This window comes from Muntiacus reevesi, chromosome 6 (assembly GCF_963930625.1).
Source record: "Muntiacus reevesi chromosome 6, mMunRee1.1, whole genome shotgun sequence".
NCBI lineage: Eukaryota > Metazoa > Chordata > Mammalia > Artiodactyla > Cervidae > Muntiacus > Muntiacus reevesi.
Genome location: NC_089254.1, coordinates 101,439,093 through 101,457,548, shown reverse-complemented (window position 1 = coordinate 101,457,548; position 18,456 = coordinate 101,439,093). Strand labels below are relative to the sequence as shown.

The following is an 18,456-nucleotide window of genomic DNA, read 5'->3' as shown; positions in this document are numbered from 1 at the left end:
ATCAAGGCACCTGGTCTCATCACTTTATGGCAAGTAGAAGGGGGAAAAGTGGAAGCAGTGACAGAGTTTCTCTTCTTGGGCTCCGAAATCTCTACAGATGGTGACTGCAGTCATGAATTTAAAAGACAATTGATTGCACCTTGGAAGGAAAGCTATGACAAATCTAGACAGCATTTTAAAAAGCAAATTTATCACTTTGTCAATATAGATCAGTATAGTCAAAGCTATGGCTTTTCCGGTAGTCAGGTATGAATGTGAGAGTTGGATCAAAAAGAAGGCTGAGTACTGAAGAATGGATGCTTTTGAACTGTGGTGCTGGAAAAGACTCGAGAGGCCCTTGGACAGCAAGGGGATCAAACCCGTCCATCCTAAAGGAAATCAACCCTGAACATTCTTTGGAAGAACTGATGCTGAAGCTGAAGCTCTAACACTTTGGCTACCTGATGTGAAGAACTTACTCATTGGAAAAGATCCTGATGCTGAGAAAGATTGAAGGAAAAAGGAGAAGAAGGCAGCAGAGGATGAGATAGTTAGATAGCATCACCGACACAATGGACATGAATTTGAGCAAACTCTGGAAGATAGTGAGCACAGAGGAGCCTGATGTGCTGTAGTCCATGGGATCACAGAGTCAGACGTGACTTAGTGACTGAACAACAGCAATAACAATATAAGGCTAAAGTTGTACATTATTCCGGCTGAAAACAACTATGCCAAGTATAACCAAAATCTCAAGTTTGAATAGATTTTCTTAGAGCTTCAAATGGAAGGAATAGTCATGACATTATGATATAGTTAACTTTTGGCAGGAAAGGAGAAATTGAAAACCTCAATTTCATTTTTCTTTAGAGATTTTTTTTCCTGAATTTCCCAAATAGGGAAAAAGATCAAGATCTTCCATTGAGTAAAAGGAGAAATAAATTATAAATCAGGTTGAAAACTATTGCGACATTGACAAAATTGTGAAAAGGAGCACAGGCAAAGCTACGTTCTGTTGTTGCACAGATCAAAGAAAGTGATCTTTGTCATGCAAAGAAGTACATTTCAAAGCTCTTTTATCTGTAATATAGCTTCTGGGGAATTCAGATTTAAAAACCAAAATACTGAAAACAACAATAAAACCAATACATGTAAATTCAGAATGAGAAGTTACAGGGAATTTTTATATCAACTCCTTGGAAGGAAAGTTATGACCAACCTAGATAACATATTAAAAAGCAGAGACGTTACTTTGCCCACAAAGGTCCGTCTAGTCAAGGCTATGGTTTTTCCAGTGGTCATGTATGGATGTGAGAGTTGGATGTGAGGAAAGCTGAGCGCTGAAGAATTGACGCTTTTGAACTGTGGTGTTGGAGAAGACTCTTGAGAGTCCCTTGGACTGCAAGGAGATTCAACCAGTCCATCCTAAAGGAGATCAGCCTTGAGCGTTCATTGGAAGGACTGATGCTGAAGCTGAAACTCCAGTACTTTGGCCACCTCATGCCAAGAGTTGACTCATTGGAAAAGACCCTGATGCTGGGAGGAATTGGGGGTAGGAGGAGAAGGGGACGACAGAGGATGAGATGGCTGGATGGCATCACCGACTCGATGGGCATGAGTTTGAGTAAATTCCAGGAGTTGGTGATGGACAGGGAGGCCTGGTGTGCTGCAATTCATGGAGTCGCAAAGAGTTGGACACGACTGAGTGACTGAACTGAACTGAACTAATCCAGGAATTTTTATATCAATTACTTAGAAAAAGTCACTTAGTATCAAACTGCTTCCTAGAGGGACCATGTATCTAAGACTGACTGATGAAAGCCTCCACTCTCCCTGCAAACCATTCAAATGACACAGTCCAGTGTTTACCTCTGTGAATGCCTCTTATTTATATTCCTGGGATTGACCAATATGCTCACTAGAAGACACATTTGATCAGAGTGCTATGAAATTGCAAATTTCAGAGACATTTACCCTCCTGCATGTGAACTTCTGTATCTACGCCTATACAGATACGGTGTTTCTCTTACACTAATTTCCAAAGTTAAGAGTATTCACTTCACTAGAATTCCCCAAATAGCAGCAAATTATGGTCAGTAAAATATCTTACCAAGTCACTGAACTGTTATGGAATTGATCTTATTTGAGCTGATAGAAATCGTTTGGCTTCTTCTTAACTGATTTATTTTAAAATTCACATATACAGAGCACAATTAAAGGATATATATATACTAGTTGAATTAGTCCCATTAGCAAATATGAAATGGGAAATTGCCAATTTCCAGAACAAGTTTTAAAAATCTTTTGACTGCTCTATGCAGCACTGTAGGATGTGGTATCTTAGCTCCCTGACTAGGGATTGAACCTGAGCCCCCTGCAGTCAAAATGGAGAGTCTCAACCACTGGACTGGCAGGGAAGTCCCTGGACAATACAAATTTAATGACAGGATGGAATACGGCACTTTGGGAAGACACCAAGTACTGTGCGGATTGCTCTCACTGTTTCAAGCTGAAGGGAAGGGTTTCAGAGCTCTTAATCTCTGCCTGGAGGATGAAGATTTTGTGATTTTTTTTTAAGTTCATTTTGAATAAAAAGGAACAAAAGTAATAGCCAAAAATTTTTAAATTACTTCAGAAATAATCTCATATTTAGGTATTAGGGCTAATAAATACACAGGAAACTGGAAAGACTAAAGTTCTTTCCAAGGAGAGTGTTTGAATGAGTCAGGAGACCTCTGGAAGGGGAAGTGTGGGTAAGAACTTGAAAGATGGGCAGGCTGAGTCAGGACCTGGGCCAGGGAAGTCTGTGTGGGCCTGAGATGGATCCAGGAGAGCAACAAGGGGAAAGCCCCATGAACTCAGCTGTGTTGCGAGCATCTGTGCTCCTACTATACCCAGACCTGGACCTAGGGTAGCAGGCACAGGGATAGACAAGTCATTAGCCTCCCTTTCCCAAATGATTAGAATTGTTGGACAGATCCAAGTTCATAATTCAAACAATCTGAAATTATAGTTTTACATGTAATATTTTTGGCAAGAAAGTTTTAAAGAAGCTATTATCTTAGAAAAAAAACTATTTTCAAGTGGCAGCAACAAATTAGGAGGCAAAGAGAACGAATTATGACACAACATTTTTCATCAGGTGTGAAATTCAGACAAACCACCGGATGTCAAGTACGCTTCTCACAGTTCGGTAGGAAAGTCATGAGGCGACACCTCTACCATGGTGGCTGTCTATACACAATAGCTGTTGATCAACTCACTTGTCAGGACAAGAAAAGTAGAAAAATGTAGCATAAGATGAAATTGATTTTTCTCCCTTTAAATATTGGTATGGTTTTGCCTTTTGAATTTCACAGTTGAAGAAGTCAGATTTTTTTTCCTATGAGAGAAAGCCTATGACAGATACAATAGAGACACAAATTCCTGAAATGAAGATGCCTTTAAGTGTCCATCTTGCTGTCCCTTAAGGAAAAGTCTTCAATGCACAGAATGATGTAAAAGATCTCACGGATACATCTCTGATCTTCCATAGCATGAAAAAATCAGCAGGGACTAAAAAGAGTAAAATCCCTGAAAAAGAGTGAAAAGAGCAGGGCCAGCAGCACTGGTCAGCCCACTACTCTCCTCTCTGCAGGGGGACCAGTGACCCTGAGTCACTCTCAGCCTTACTGTTTTCATCTGGAAGATGCGGACAGCAAGGTCTAAGGGACTGATATAAGAACAAATACCATTAAACAGGTACAAAGTAGGAGCAAAATAAATGTTGGGTGATGGTGATTTAGTTGTTAAGTCATGTCTGATTCTTTTGTGACCCCAAGGACTGTATCTGACCAGGCTCCCTTGTCCATGGGATTTGCCAGGCAAGAATACTGGAGTGGGCTGCCGTTTCCTTCTCCAGGGGATCTTCCTGACCCAGGAGTCAAACTTGTGTTTCCTGCATTGCGCTGGATTCTTACCCACTGAGTCACCAGGAATGCCGGAAATAAACGTTAACTTTTACTCATTGTGTTAAAGGGACCACAATTCCAAGAGAATATAAATCACTGGGATTAAAGAGCCAACAAAATTATGGTATGTACATTCTTTCATATTTATCTTGCTTGTTTTGGTTATTTTTGAGTTTAAATAGAAAACACACCACTTCACTCTCATTTCTATTAATTTTTTATATTCTGATTTTTATAATTAAACTTAGAATAGAATTTTAAAAATAGAAGAATCCTTTAAAGCAACCTCACTTCTGGATTGAAGAAGAAAATGCAGGTTTTAATAGTTAAATTGCAGTTCTGCTATGCCAAAATACCAATGTGAGAGAAAGTAAATCTTATGAAAGAAAGTGGGGCATAATTTAGAATAGCACACTGACTCAAATTAAATGTTTCTATAGATCACTGTCTCAGAGTGTGTGCCCTGGGGTTGTCAAAGCCAAAGCACTGAGGAAGTACAGATTCGTCCAATTTTCACAAATACTCAGCTATTAGTTACTCTCTCTGTTAGTAACTTCAACACAGCTTAAGTTTCATTAGTAGCTTAGTGTAAAACAAAAAAAAGCAGACACGGACTCTGGTCCTGACTGTGTGGGTTAAAGTCCTGGTTTCCTGGAAGCTAGGTTGGTGATCTCTTTGCCTCTCTGTCCTTTTGTTTCTGCAGCTGCAAATTGGGGTGGATAAACCTTAACTCATAGGATATTTGAAAAGTTAAATGAGTTAACTCACATAAACCACCTTAGAATTTAAATATTTACTATAGGGAGTGGAAGTCAATATTGGAGATTAAACTCTGGATCTAATATAAAGAGGCAGGTTAGAGAATCATAACATTTCTCTGCTAAAATAAGGAACAGTATCTATATGCCAGCAGGCACTGGGTAAGCAAATCACTGATCTCTGCCATCAGAATTTTTTCTGTGAAGAAGAGGCACATGTGCCATGTGTCCTTTGATGTTCTTTGTAGCCCTTTAGCCAGATCCTGTCCTATATGGATCTTACCCCTCCTGTCACAGTTGTGACAAACCCAAGAGCTGTCTGAGAAGGATGATGAAAGGGATACGGACAAGAGTCCTGGAAGGTCAGAGGCATCAAGTCACTCAGTCGTGTCCGACTCTTTGCAACCCTGTGGACTATACAGTCCATGGAATTCTCCAGTCCAGAATACTGAAGCGGGGAGCCTTTCCCTTCTCCAGGGCATCTTCTCAACCCAGGGATCGAACCCAGGTCTCCTGCATTGTGGGCGGATTCTTTACCAGCTGAGCACAGAGGAAGCCCAATGGCGCTAGGTAGGGGTCCCTAGAAATACCCTCAGGACCACAGTATAAAGTTAGGCTTAGGACACGGGGAAGGCTTTGAGTCTCTAATACCTGAAGGCAGTGGTTTCATTCACTCCCCCTTTCCTGTTTCCACCTGCCAAGCTTTCTCATGACTAATGAAACCTCTTACTGTGTGGAATCTGTGCTGTCCTTTTCAACGTGGCCTCTGGTTGAGAGGAAACTTCACACAGAGGGCAGGTTAGGATTGATTCTCCTCCACGGGGGCCTCATAGAGAGGTGAAGCCCAGACACACAACTGTATGATAGACGTGCTCCTGCAAGTGAAGGCTTTTTCTATCATTTGGGCCCAACCCCTTCCCTAAAGGCAGGAATAATGATCAGGGGACAGAAGCCTGTGTTTCAGCTCTACTCATGTCCTCCCCAGAGAGAATTAAAGTGTCTGCTGCTTCCCTATCAGCGAGTGAGCCAGTGAATGCATTTCCCATGTTTATTCATTTAGTTCTTTCAGTATCCCATTGGAATTATTATGGGCATTGTTTGGCATTTGTGTTTTCCTGAGATTGAGTGAGGTCCAGATATCACTCTACTATGTTAGACTCTGCTCAAAAAATTAAAAAAAAAAAAAAATCAAGATCATGTCATAAATTAACTTGTCTCAATGCTTATGTTATTAGACTCAAAGTAGTTCTACCTCTAACTCCTCCTGTTCATAAAGGAGAAGCTGTGATTTCTTGATCTTTCATGGGAGGGGTGCTATGGACCCTGTTAAGACATCATCTCAGGGAGACAGGCATCCCCAATGCAGAAAATATTGCCAGGTAATCACTACACTTTTATCACTTTCAAATATTTCTGACTTGGCAGTTTAGCTATGCCTCTCCTTAATCTTGTTTATTTGGCCCTCCTTTTCAAACATCTCTAGATTTCAGAGCTACATTTTTATTTCTTCATTGCAGATTAGGGCCATACAATTGAAATTAACACTTTTCTTTTAATCTCTTTGTCTCTTTCAACTGTCCTCCTTATGATACACTAAGTGATACAGTTTGATGATTACAAATCCCTTACAGTTCTAACTGTCTAGGTTTGGATCTTCATTGAGTTTTCTAGAGTGTCTTAGTTCTTAAATAGGGTTTGAAGGAGCACTTTAACATTAAAGATATATGTTTAATGTATGAGAGAGCAGACAAAAACATATTTAAGAGGAGGCAAATTGGGTTTGTTTTTTTTTTTCTTCTGGTAATCTTATGTGTCCAGTAGAGCCTCAGTCTACTTGCTTCCTTAATCTCTCATGCCCACTCTGCTCATTCAAGCACTACTCTCCAGTGAAAGTGAAAGTGTTAGTCATTCTGACTCTTGGTGAACCTGGACATCACCAGATGGTCAACACCGAAATCAGATTGATTATATTCTTTGCAGCCAAAGATGGAGAAGCTCTATACAGTCAGCAAAAACAAGACTGGGAGCTGACTGTGGCTCAGATCATGAACTCCTTATTGCCAAATTCAGACTTAAACTGAAGAAGGTAGGGATAACCACTAGACCATTCAGGTATGACCTAAATCAAATCCCTTATGACTATACAATGGAAGTGAGAAATAGATTTAAGGGACTACATCTGATAGACAGAGAGCCTGATAAACTATGGGCGGAGGTTCGTGACATTGTACAGGAGACAGGAATCAAGACCATCCCCATGGAAAAGAAATGCAAAAAGGCAAAATGGTTGTCTGAGGAGGCCTTACAAATAGCTGTGAAAAGAAGACAAGCAAAAAGCAAAGGAGAAAAGGAAAGATATTCCTATTTGAATGCAGAGTTCCAAAGAATAGCCAGGAGAGATAAGAAAGACTTCCTCGGTGATCAATGCAAAGAAATAGAGGGAAACAACAGAGTGGGAAAGACTAGAGATCTCTTCAAGAAAATTAGAGATACCAAGGGAATATTTCATGCAAAAAAGGGCTCAATAAAGGACAGAAATGGTATGGACCTAACAGAAGCAGAAGATATTAACAAGAGGTGGCAAAAATACACAGAAGAATTGTACAAAAAAGATCTTCATGACCCAGATAATCATGATGGTGTGATCACTAACCTATAGCCAAACATCCTGGAGTGTGAAGTCAAGTGGGCCTTAGGAAGCATCACTACGAGCAAAGCTAGTGGAGGTGATGGAATTCCAGTTGAGCTATTTCAAATCCTGAAAGATGATGGATGCTATGAAAGTGCTGCACTCAATATGCCAGCAAATTTGGAAAACTCAGCAGTGGCCACAAGACTGGAAAAGGTCCGTTTTCATTCGAATCCCAAAGAAAGGCAATCCCAAAGAATGCTCAAACTACTGTACAATTGCACTCATCTCACATGCTAGTAAAGTAATTCTCAAAATTCTCCAAGCCAGGCTTCAGCAATACGTGAACTGAGAATTTCCAGATGTTCAAGCTGGTTTTAGAAAAGGCAGAGGAACCAGAGATCAAATTGCCAACATCCGCTGGATCATCAAAAAAGCAAGAGAGTTCCAGAAAAACATCTATTTCTGCTTTATTGACTACACCAAAGCCTTCAACTGTATGGATCACAATAAACTGTGGAAAATTCTTAAGGAGATGGGAATATCAGACCACCTGACCTGCCTCTTGAGAAACCTGTATGCAGGTCAGGAAGCAACAGTTAGAACTGGACATGGACCAACAGAATGGTTCCAAATAGGAAAAGGAGTACGTCAAAGTTGTATATTGTCACCCTGGTTGTTTAACTTATATGCAGAGTACATCATGAGAAACGCTGGGCTGGAAGAAGCACAAGCTGGAATCAAGATTGCCGGGAGAAATATCAATAACCTCAGATATGCAGATGACACCACCCTTATGGCAGAGAGTGAAGAGGAACTAAAAAACCTCTTGATGAAAGTGAAAGAAGAGAGTGAAAAAGTTGGCTTAAAGCTTAACATTCAAAAAACTAAGATCATGGCATCTGGTCCCATCACTTCATGGCAAATAGATTGGGAGACAGTGGAAGCAGTGTCAGACTTTATTTTTTTGGGCTCCAAAATCACTGCATATGGTGACTGCAGCCATGAAATTAAAAGACGCTTACTCCTTCGAAGGAAAGTTATGACCAACCTAGATAGCATGTTAAAAAACAGAGACATTACTTTGCCAACAAAGGTCCGTCTGGTCAAGGCTATGGTTTTTCCATTGGTCATGTATGGATGTGAGAGTTGGACTGCGAAGAAAGCTGAGCACTGAAAAATTGATGCTTTTGAACTCTGGTGTTAGAGAAGACTCTTGAGAGTCCCTTGGACTGCAAGGAGATCCAATCAGTCCATCCTGAAGGAGATCAGTCCTGGGTGTTCATTGGAAGGACTGATGCTGAAGCTGAAAGTCCAATACTTTGGCCACCTCATGCGAAGAGCTGACTCATTGGAAAAGACCCTGATGCTCGGAGGGATTGGGGGCAGGAGGAGAACGGGAGGACAGAGGATGAGATGGCTGGATGGCATCACCGACTCGATGGGCATGAGTTTGAGTATACTCCAGGGGTTTGTGATGGACAGGGAGGCCTGGGTGCTGCGATTCATGGGGTCGCAAAGAGTCGAACATGATTGAGCTACTGAACTAAACTAACTGAACCTGTGGTCTGCAGACTTCCAGGCTCCTCTGTCCATGGATTCTCCAGGCAAGAATACCAGAGTGGGTTGCCATCTCCTACTCCAGGGGATCTTCCTGACCCAGGAATTGAACCCGGGTCTCCTGCATTGCAGGCCGATTCCTTACTATCTGAGCCACCAGGGAAGCCCCAGGAAATTCCCCAGTACTTCTACTCTTGAATTATTTTTCCTTGTCAAGTCAATTTTATCCTTGTATTACCCACTTGACTCCAAACATAATACTAATCCTTCAAAACACTCATGGAGCCTCTTCAGCTATCTCAGACCAAATTGGACTCCCTTCTTCTGGCAAAAACAAGACTGGGAGCTAACTGTGGCTCAGATCATGAACTCCTTATTGCCAAATTCAGACTTAAACTGAAAAATACTGATTGCATCCTTTAAGGTTGTGTTTAATTTTTTTTTACATTTTAGTAATTTAACTATCTATCTTTCCTATATTTTATAAGTGAAGTCAGATTATTACAGAAAAATAAATTTTCTTCACCAACAGTCAGATAGAGCCTCTGAATTTAGGGCCTCCCAGGTGGTGCTAGTGGTATAGAATCTGCCTGCCAATACAGGAGACAACGAGACATGGGTTTGATCCATAGGTTGAGAAGATCCCCTGGAGGAGGGAAATGGCAACCCACTCCAGTATTCTTGCCTGAAAAATAACATGGACAAGAGGAGCCTGGTGGGCTATAGTCCATAGCATTGCAAAAAGTTGCACATGAATGAGTACAATTATAATTTTATTTATTTTGATGAAGACAATATAGTGACAGTAATTGTAACTTTGTGGATACAAAAAGGTATAACCATCTGTCTCCATTTTTTTTTCTTTTTTACTTTTAATGTTTGAATTGACTAGGGCAAAAATATTTATTCTGAAAAGTCTTAGACTTCATATATTTATTTAATATTTATATTCGTCAATATTTTATATTTTAGTAAGAATAAATATTATAAAGCATAATTGGTTCAAGCATTAATGGACAGCTATTAAATGAAAGTCAATTTAGAGATAAAAGTGTTTTCAGATTATATTTAAATACATATCTACAGCGGCACCTAAATATCATTTTATTGTTTTGCTATCTCTGAGACAAAAATTCTCCCTACACAGGATTGAATTCTTTCTTATTTTTTTAAAGTCTTTTAAGCATGTAGTATTTCAATGGGGTATTTGAAAAAAGATAAATGTTATAAGAAATGATGATAAATTATGTGTCGATGACTCTTTTTACCATAACTTCTGTCACACCACACCTTTTTAACCAGAGGAAGCTATTGTAGGGTGTGCTCCACCAAAACAAAGGAATAAAGCAGGAAAGAGAAAACCATGAGATTAAGATACTAAGGAGTACAGCACATAATAAAGGCAGATGAAGTGCCTAGAAAGCAACCAATCCAGACAGAAGGAAAACAGATCCTCTTCGGGGATGGGTATATTAGTATAGGTGGCTGAGGAGGTTTAGAAGGCATAGAAAGTCTTAGCCATTGGCACAAAGAATCCAAGCAGGGGGGGGAATAAGTAGGGAATTGGTTAACATCACCTTTATTACTTGCAGTTGTAAGCCTTTAACTCGTTCATACTTCTTGCTTAGAATCATATGACAGAAAATATTGCTTAATAAAAGCTTTTCTATTCAAACTTGCTGTCATGGCTGATGTGCTGTAGGTGGATGGGCTTCAAGTGGGGGTGCTGCTTCTCCCTTTAACAATCATGGGTGTCTTCAGGGATTATCTCTCCTTCACTGAGCTGATTAATGGGACCACACACTGTGCTGCCCTTCGCTCAGAAGCTGAAGAGTTGGTGCTAACCCTTGTCAAGTGTTTATCATGTTTATCATGCAACATGTCAAGTGTTTATCAGGCACCCTTTAGGTTAAGGTGTTAAAGGATATCACTGATCCAGAGAGTCAAAATCTGCGTTCCCCTGACTCACATCCCAGGAGTAAACAGGAAAGCTGCATTCATGTTGCCTTCTTTCTTTAAATTCTCCACCATTTCTCTCTCCCCACCCACTTTTAGGGGAAAAGAAATGTAGTGTTTTTGTTGTAAAAAGGACATAAGCTCCATAATACAAAATAAAACAATTCTGAAAAATTCTAAGGAAAAATCTAAAAGTGTTCCATTATCAGATCACCTAAACTACCCATTATGACTAACAGCTCAGCATCTCCGTGATTTCTTCATGAATATGTACAGATTCCAGGCTAATAGGACAGACAGACGAATAATTTAACACCATGTAATCATAGGATGTTTTAGAAAAGTAATTTGACATTTTTGTGTATAAAGGGAATATTTTCCCAATATGAAAATAAGTTAAGCAATTCAGAGAATTACAACCATATCACTCACACATTTGGTTACTAGAATCCTACATTTCTTTTGCTCTTAGAAAAATATAAACAGAACAAGGTAAACAGATAATGAGAGATATTTTAATAAAAATTGATTCATGTTCTGCATGCTTTTTTAATGCATATGTATGTATATATTTTTTAATGTAGCAGAAGGAAAAATATCTATTATGAAACTAAAATGCTTAATCTACTTCAGAATCATTTAACTGCATAAATTCTTAATGCAATCTCCTTGATATAAGTATAATTCTTCATTGTATTTAGATTGTAGCCATTAGGTCTCTAACCATACTGCCTTATTTTGAGAGAGTATCAACTGGATCTCTAAAACTGAAAGATGAGAATATTAGCACATTTCAATTTTCTACTCAAGATTTAAGAAAGCTTGCTTCTGAACTGAAACTGGTTAGCAGACACTGCCAGTTGTCTGTCCTATGGCAATTATCGCCTTTTGCTGACCTAGCAATGATCTTCTTCAGGTACTAGATGGGGAAGTTAGCAGAGAAAGGGGCCTCAATGCATCACAAGCCTGCCTGTGCTTAGTCGTTAACTTGTTTCCGGCTCTGCAACCCCATGGACTGTAGCCCACCAGGTTCCTCTCTCCGTGGGATTCTCCAGGCAAGAATACTGGAGGTGGTTGCAATCCTTCTCCAGGGGAACTTCCCGACCCAGGGATTGAACCCTGGTCTCTTGCATTGCAGGCGGATTCTTTACCATCTGAGCCACCAAGGAAGCCCCTGGGTCACAGGAAACTGATCTAAATTAAGCTCTCAATTTCATCCTCTTTTTCAGCGACTAGTTTAGAGGTAGTCATTTGACACAATTTGGCCAAAGGAATACAATGAAAAAATCTGCTGAGAAGAAATAGTTCTGGAAAAGACTTTCCTGATGAAAAGAGAAAGACATACAAAAAGACTTTCTCTTTCAGTTCAGTTCAGTCGCTCAGTCATGTCCGACTCTTTGCAACCCCGTGGACTGCAGCACGCCAGGCTTTCCTATCCATCACCAACTCCCGGAGCTTGCTCAAACTCATGTCCATCGAGGCAGTGATGCCACCCAACCATCTCATCCTCTGTCGTCCCCTTTTCCTCCTACCTTCAGTCTTTCCCAGTATCAGGGTCTTTTCCAAGGAGTCAGTTCTTCACATCAACTGACCAAAGTATTGGAGCTTCAGCTTCAACATCAGTTCTTCCAGTGAATTTTCAGGACTGATTTCCTTTAAGATGGACTGGTTGGATCTCCTTGCAGTCCAAGGGACTCTCAAGAGTCTTCTCTAACACCACAGTTCAAAAGCATCGATTCTTTGGCACTCAGCTTACTTTATGATCCAACTCTCACATTCGTATGTGACTACTGGAAAAATGATAGCTTTGACTAGGTGGACTTTTGTTGGCCAAGTAATGTCTCTGCTTTTAAATATAATGTCTAGGTTAGTCATAGCTTTTCTTCCAAGGAGCAAGTGTCTTTTAGTTTCATGGCTGCAGTCACCATCTGCAGTGATTTTGGAGCCCAAGAAAAGAGTCTGTCACTCTTTCCATTGTTTCTCCATGTATTTGCCATGAAGTGATGGAACCAGATGCCACGATCTTAATTTTTTGAATGTTGAGTTTTAAGCCAGGTTTTCCACTCTCCTCTTTTACTTTCATCAAGAGGCTCTTCATTTCCTCTTTGCTTTCTTCCATAAGTAGTGTCATCTGCATATCTGAAGTTATTGATATTTCCCCTGGCAATCTTGATTTCAGCTTGTGTTTCCTCCAGCCCAGCGTTTCTCATGATGTACTCTGCAAATAAGTCTAATAAGCAGAGTGAAAATATACAGCCTTGACATACTCCTTTCCCAATTTGGAACAAGTTGTTGTTCCATGTCCAGTTGTAACTGTTGCTTCTTGACCTGTATACAGATTTCTCAGGAGGCAGGTAAGTTGATCAGACTGGTATTCCCATCTCTTTCAGAATTTTCCACAGTTTGTTGTGATCCACACAGTCAAAGGCTTTGATGTAGTCAATAAAGCAAAAGTAGATGTTTTTCTGGAACTCTCTTGCTTTTTTGATGATCCAGCAGATACTGACAATTTGATCTCTGGTTCCTCAGCCTTTTCTAAATCCAGCTTGAACATCTGGAAGTTAATGGTTCACGCACTTTTGAAGCCTGGTTTGGAGAATTTTGAGCATTACTTCATTAGCATGTGAGATGAGTTTAATTGTGCGGTAGTTTGAACATTCTTTGGCATTGCCTTTCTTTGGGTTTGGAATGAAAACCAACCTTTCCCAGTCCTGTGGCCACTGCTGAGTTTTTCAAATTTGCTGGCTTATTGAGTGCAGCACTTTCACAGCAAAATCTTTTGGTGTTTGAAATACCTCAACTGGAATTCCATCACCTCCACTAACTTTGTTTGTGGTCATGCTTCCTAAAGCCCACTTGACTTTGCACTCCAGGATGTCTGGCTCTAGGTGAGTGATCACACCATCATGGTTATCTGAGTCATGAAGATGTTTTTGGTATAGTTCTTCTGTGTACTCTTGCCATCTCTTCTTAATATCTTCTGCTTCTGTTAGGTCCATACCATTTCTGTCCTTTTTTGTGCTCATCTTTGCATGAAATGTTCCCTCAGTATCTCTAATTTTCTTGAAGAGATCTCTAATCTTTCCCATTCTACTGTTTTCCTCTATTTCTTTCTTTCTCTTTGCTTCTTTATAAATTTTAAATATTGTTATGCCATAAAAATTCTACCACCAAAACATCTGAAAATAGTTTATCAACTATATTGCTCCCCTAAATAAATATTCATACTGCTTTCATTCTTGAAGATTGTTTTGGGAAATAAATATCTTATTTTATTTCTACTTTTGTCTTACCTTTATTCTACTTTGGTAATTTTTGCTAACTCTTTCTCCTTGGGACAGAGGAGAGAAATACCTATGTATTGTGTAGAATCATTGGATCCTTGGTGTAAACTACACTTGCATATATAATTAGGTTAAAAATACAGGCTCTGGATATAGATTGCCCATGTTTTAGTGAGGGAGGAAAAGAACAGGTTGAGCTGACTCCATCTTGAAAAAGATGGAAACTCCATCTTGCACTTTCAGTGAGCTTTCAACCATGTGCCTGGTAGCCATGGGGATAAGATACCTACAGCCAAACTGGCCTCCCAGACTGATAAACACCAGATTCCATACCAAGATTTCCCATCGGCAAAAAGAATCTAATAATCCCCTATGTAGTCAATCACCGTTGTAATCTTCGTGGCACCCACTGGTGTGGGCCACAGTGTATAACCAGCTGACCCTTCTGATTAGGAATCATGGCTGTAACCTGATAGAGTCCCCCTTTAACACTTTCCAGGCTAGGTTCAAGGAATCTAGGGATGCGGGCTTGAGCAGTACACTTAAAGTTTTCACAAAAGTCGGCCAGGGTCGTGGCTAAGAGGAGACTGCCTTGGGCCCGCCGGCGTAATAAACTGCACTCCACTACCTGCACTGTCCTTCTGAGTGAGTTTATTTCCCGGAATGCGTGGCTACAACATTAACACCAACTTTTTCATATGCTACCTCAACAATGACTCTGGGTAAATTACTCAGCCTCTCCATTCCTTGGTCTTCTCATGTTAAAAAAGTGAGAATTAAAAGTATAAAATAAAAATGTATCTGTCTCTCCCCTAACTTGAGTGCTCCTTGGTTTCAAGAAGAAAACATGGGGATGCCTATTGGTCAGTTTGTCTACAGAGATTTATGGAGGGTTTTCTCTGTGCCTCGTTCTGCCCTAGTTACTTCAGACACACCTATGAGTAAGACAAAGTGGATACTTATAGTGATAGTGATTTTGTATGTTAGAGATTGTAAACTGTGAATAAACCTATAAATAAATACAAAGGAGGAAAACTTCAGATACTTAAAAATGTCATGAAAAAGATACACTTCAGAGATATGTGAATGAAACTCACCTAGTTCCGACAAGTGGGACTGTGAAATATGCTGGTCTTTGAGGAAGAAATTTGAAATCTATGATGTTTGAGACCTGACAAATTAGAAGATCCTGTAAAATAGGGATCTCTGTCTTGTCTTTTCAGTCTTTTTATGCTCTTTTCTGATTAACAGATACTTTTAATTCCAGTCAGTCTAGTCAAATTTATCAATGTTTTCTCTGGTGGCTAATTTGTACATTGGTTTAAAAATCCTTCCCTCATACTTTTAAAAGCTTTATAGTTTTGCCTTTGACACTTAGGACTTGTAAACGCTAGGAATGGCTTTTTAGCATGCTTGAGCACCTACATGGTTACTCAATAGTACCAGAAGCACTTCCTGCAAAGCCCTGCCTTTCCCCACTGATCTTCCACATCGTGTCACTCATATAGCAACTGTTTATAAAGTCGTGAGTCAGCTTCCTTACTTTTCTTTTTTCAGTTTGTTTATTAGTGAATCCCTGGATAAAGACTACACTGTTTTACTTATTTGCACTTTATAGTACATTTTGTTGTAAAATCCTCTCACCTTGTACTTCATCCTTGTTAATGGTACTTGGTCTAGCCATTGCCCTTCACATTTTAGAATCAGCTTGTCAAGTTCTGCAGATACTCACACATTTCTGAGATATTGTAGGATATTTATTAGAATTACACTGAATATATTCATCAATTTGGAGAGACTAAATATTTGCTGTATTATGTCTCTCAATTCAAGAGCCTGATATATCTCATATCATATATATGTATATTTAGTTACCATAGTGCCTCAATAATTTTTCTAATTGTCTCTTTATAGTTTTGTATATCCTTTGTTAGATTTATTTCTAAGCATTTCAAATTCGTTATTTATGGTAGCATTTTATAAAATTTCATTTTAATTATGGATTACATTAATAAGTTAATTTATTATTCTTATTGCTTTATTTATATTTTAGAGGTAAATCTTCCTTGGGTTGAAAAGAGTTTTACCATTAATTGATGTTAAATTTTGTCAAACAATTTCTTCATTGTATATTTTGTTAATGTGACAATTTTTTTCTTTATTTGAATGTTAAACAATTATTGCCTTTTCAGGATAAAAACTTTATAATTTACTTTTACTTTTATGGATTTGTTTTACTAATATTTTCTTTAAGATATATGCATTTGTATTCATGAATAGGATTAGACTGTGTTTTCTATTTCGTAACATTTAACTCAGGGCTACTATCAAGAGCTTAAACAGTAAAGGTATTTATTTTCTCATTTTATAAAGATAAAGAGTAAAGATAAAGAGTACAGGGTTTGTTAAATTAAAGGACTCAAAAAGACATTCAAGGTTTCAGAGTCACGAGGACAGGCTCACACACCATACTTCAAACCATCTCTCACAATGATCTCTTCTCCAGAAATCTCCTCAGGGCACCCTTCACCTCTGCATTCCTCAAACTGTAGATTAAGGGATTCAGCATAGGGTTGAAAAGGCTGTAAAACAATGACAGAATCTTCCTTTGTTCTTGAGAATGGCTGGACTTGGGGGCCATGTACATGACGATGGCACTGCCAAAGAAGAGCCCGACCACGCAGAGGTGGGAGGAGCAGGTGGAGAAGGCCCTTCTGCGGCCCTCGCCTGACTGGATCCTCAGGATGGCGGCCAGGATGCGCGCGTAGGAGAGCAGCACCAGGCCGAGGGGCCCGACCAAGACCAACACGGAGCCTACAAAGAGGACGATTTGGTTGAGCTTGATGTCGGCACAGGCCAATTTGAATACTGATATGATTTGACAGAAAAAGTGGTTTATTTTTTGTGGTCCACAGAAAGGTAGCCTCAGAATGAGAGAAATATGGACCAGAGCCAAGAGGAAGCTGAAAATCCAGCACGTGGCAGCCAGGACAGTGCAGACTCCCCAGCTCATGATGACCGAGTAACGCAAGGGGTGGCAGATGGCCACATACCGATCGTATGCCATCACCACCAGACTCATACACTCTGCGACAGCAAATGCCAAGTACAGAAAAGTCTGAAGTATACACGGAGCAAAAGAGATGGTTTTCTTCTGCATTATAAGATTGGCCAGCATCTTAGGGACAGTGCTTGAGGCATAGGATATGTCGATGATGGCCAGGTGTGAGAGGAAGAAGTACATGGGGGTGTGCAGTCTGGAGTCCAGGCAGATGAGCCCCAGGATGACCCCGTTCCCCAGCAGCGTGAGGCTGTAGAATAACAACAAGAAGCCAAAGAGGAAAACTTCGAGTTCTGGGTCAACTTGGAATCCCAGCAGGATGACTTCTGAGATCCATGTCTGATTGCTTCCCATGTTCTTTTGACAGATAAATAAAATGCTGCACTTGGGACAGAAATGGTACGGCTGAGGGGCAGAAAAGGAAAAAAGTTGATATGCTCATACAAAGTGAGAATTTATGCCAGAGGCCACAAATCAGTAATTCCTGGATCCAATCAGCCCAAAGTCCTGTGATATTGATTAGATAATTTGCCTTCTACTGATATTTTTAAAATTTTAGTTATTGACCAATTTTAAAAATTAGTAGATATAGCATAAAAATTGGGATCTCTATCTTCTTTTCAAAAAATAAAATATTTGTAATTTTTAAAAATTCATTAGCTGAAGCTAATGAGAAGATAGTGGCAGATTGTTTCATTTACCACTTTTACTAATCTCTATTTTCTCACAGAAAATGAAGTTTAATGATGTTGAACAATTTTATCAGTATACGTAAATTATTGATTTATATTTTATTAGGGAGAAAGTAAATATTCATCCTGAAGATGAGTTCTTAGGTTCTCCTGTACTTCAAACACATGGAAATAAAATATAAAATGAAACCCCCCAAATATACAACCAGAGTTTAAAGTGAGACAATTCTTCAATACAACAGAAACTAATCAGAAACATGATATGGTCCAAGTATGAAATCAGAGAATCATACCTGGAACTCACCTGGTATGTGGTCAGGACAGGTTTTGGGATATGGGGTACAAATATGGTTGACTGAAACTACAGGCTTTGATTGGGCCATAAAATGAGATAAAAACAAAACAAAAAAACCGCTGTTGGGCTGCTAGACAGAGTGACTCTAAGGAAGTCAATGTGCTTACTGGCTCTGTCATTAGATCACTAGTGCCTGAGACACTATTGTATAGGACCTGATTCTATGTGAAGGGCCCATGAGGTCACCTGAAGAACAACAAAAACCACAAGAGAGGAAGAAAGAAAAGGTGGA

General features: G+C 39.6%; 1 protein-coding gene across 1 annotated transcript; it reads right to left on the bottom strand.

Moving 5' to 3' along the window:
* Nucleotides 1-16,601: 16,601 nt before the first annotated feature.
* On the bottom strand, nt 16,602-17,531 carry LOC136170884 (olfactory receptor 2A12). Its single transcript, XM_065939450.1, has one exon. It carries the CDS (start codon nt 17,529-17,531, stop codon nt 16,602-16,604), a length of 930 nt encoding a protein of 309 aa, XP_065795522.1.
* Between the last annotated feature and the right edge of the window lie 925 nt (nt 17,532-18,456).

What these genes read in the sequence shown, in the direction of transcription:
- LOC136170884 (XM_065939450.1), bottom strand. Translation starts at nt 17,531, where the DNA reads ATGGGAAGCAATCAGACATGGATCTCAGAAGTCATCCTGCTGGGATTC.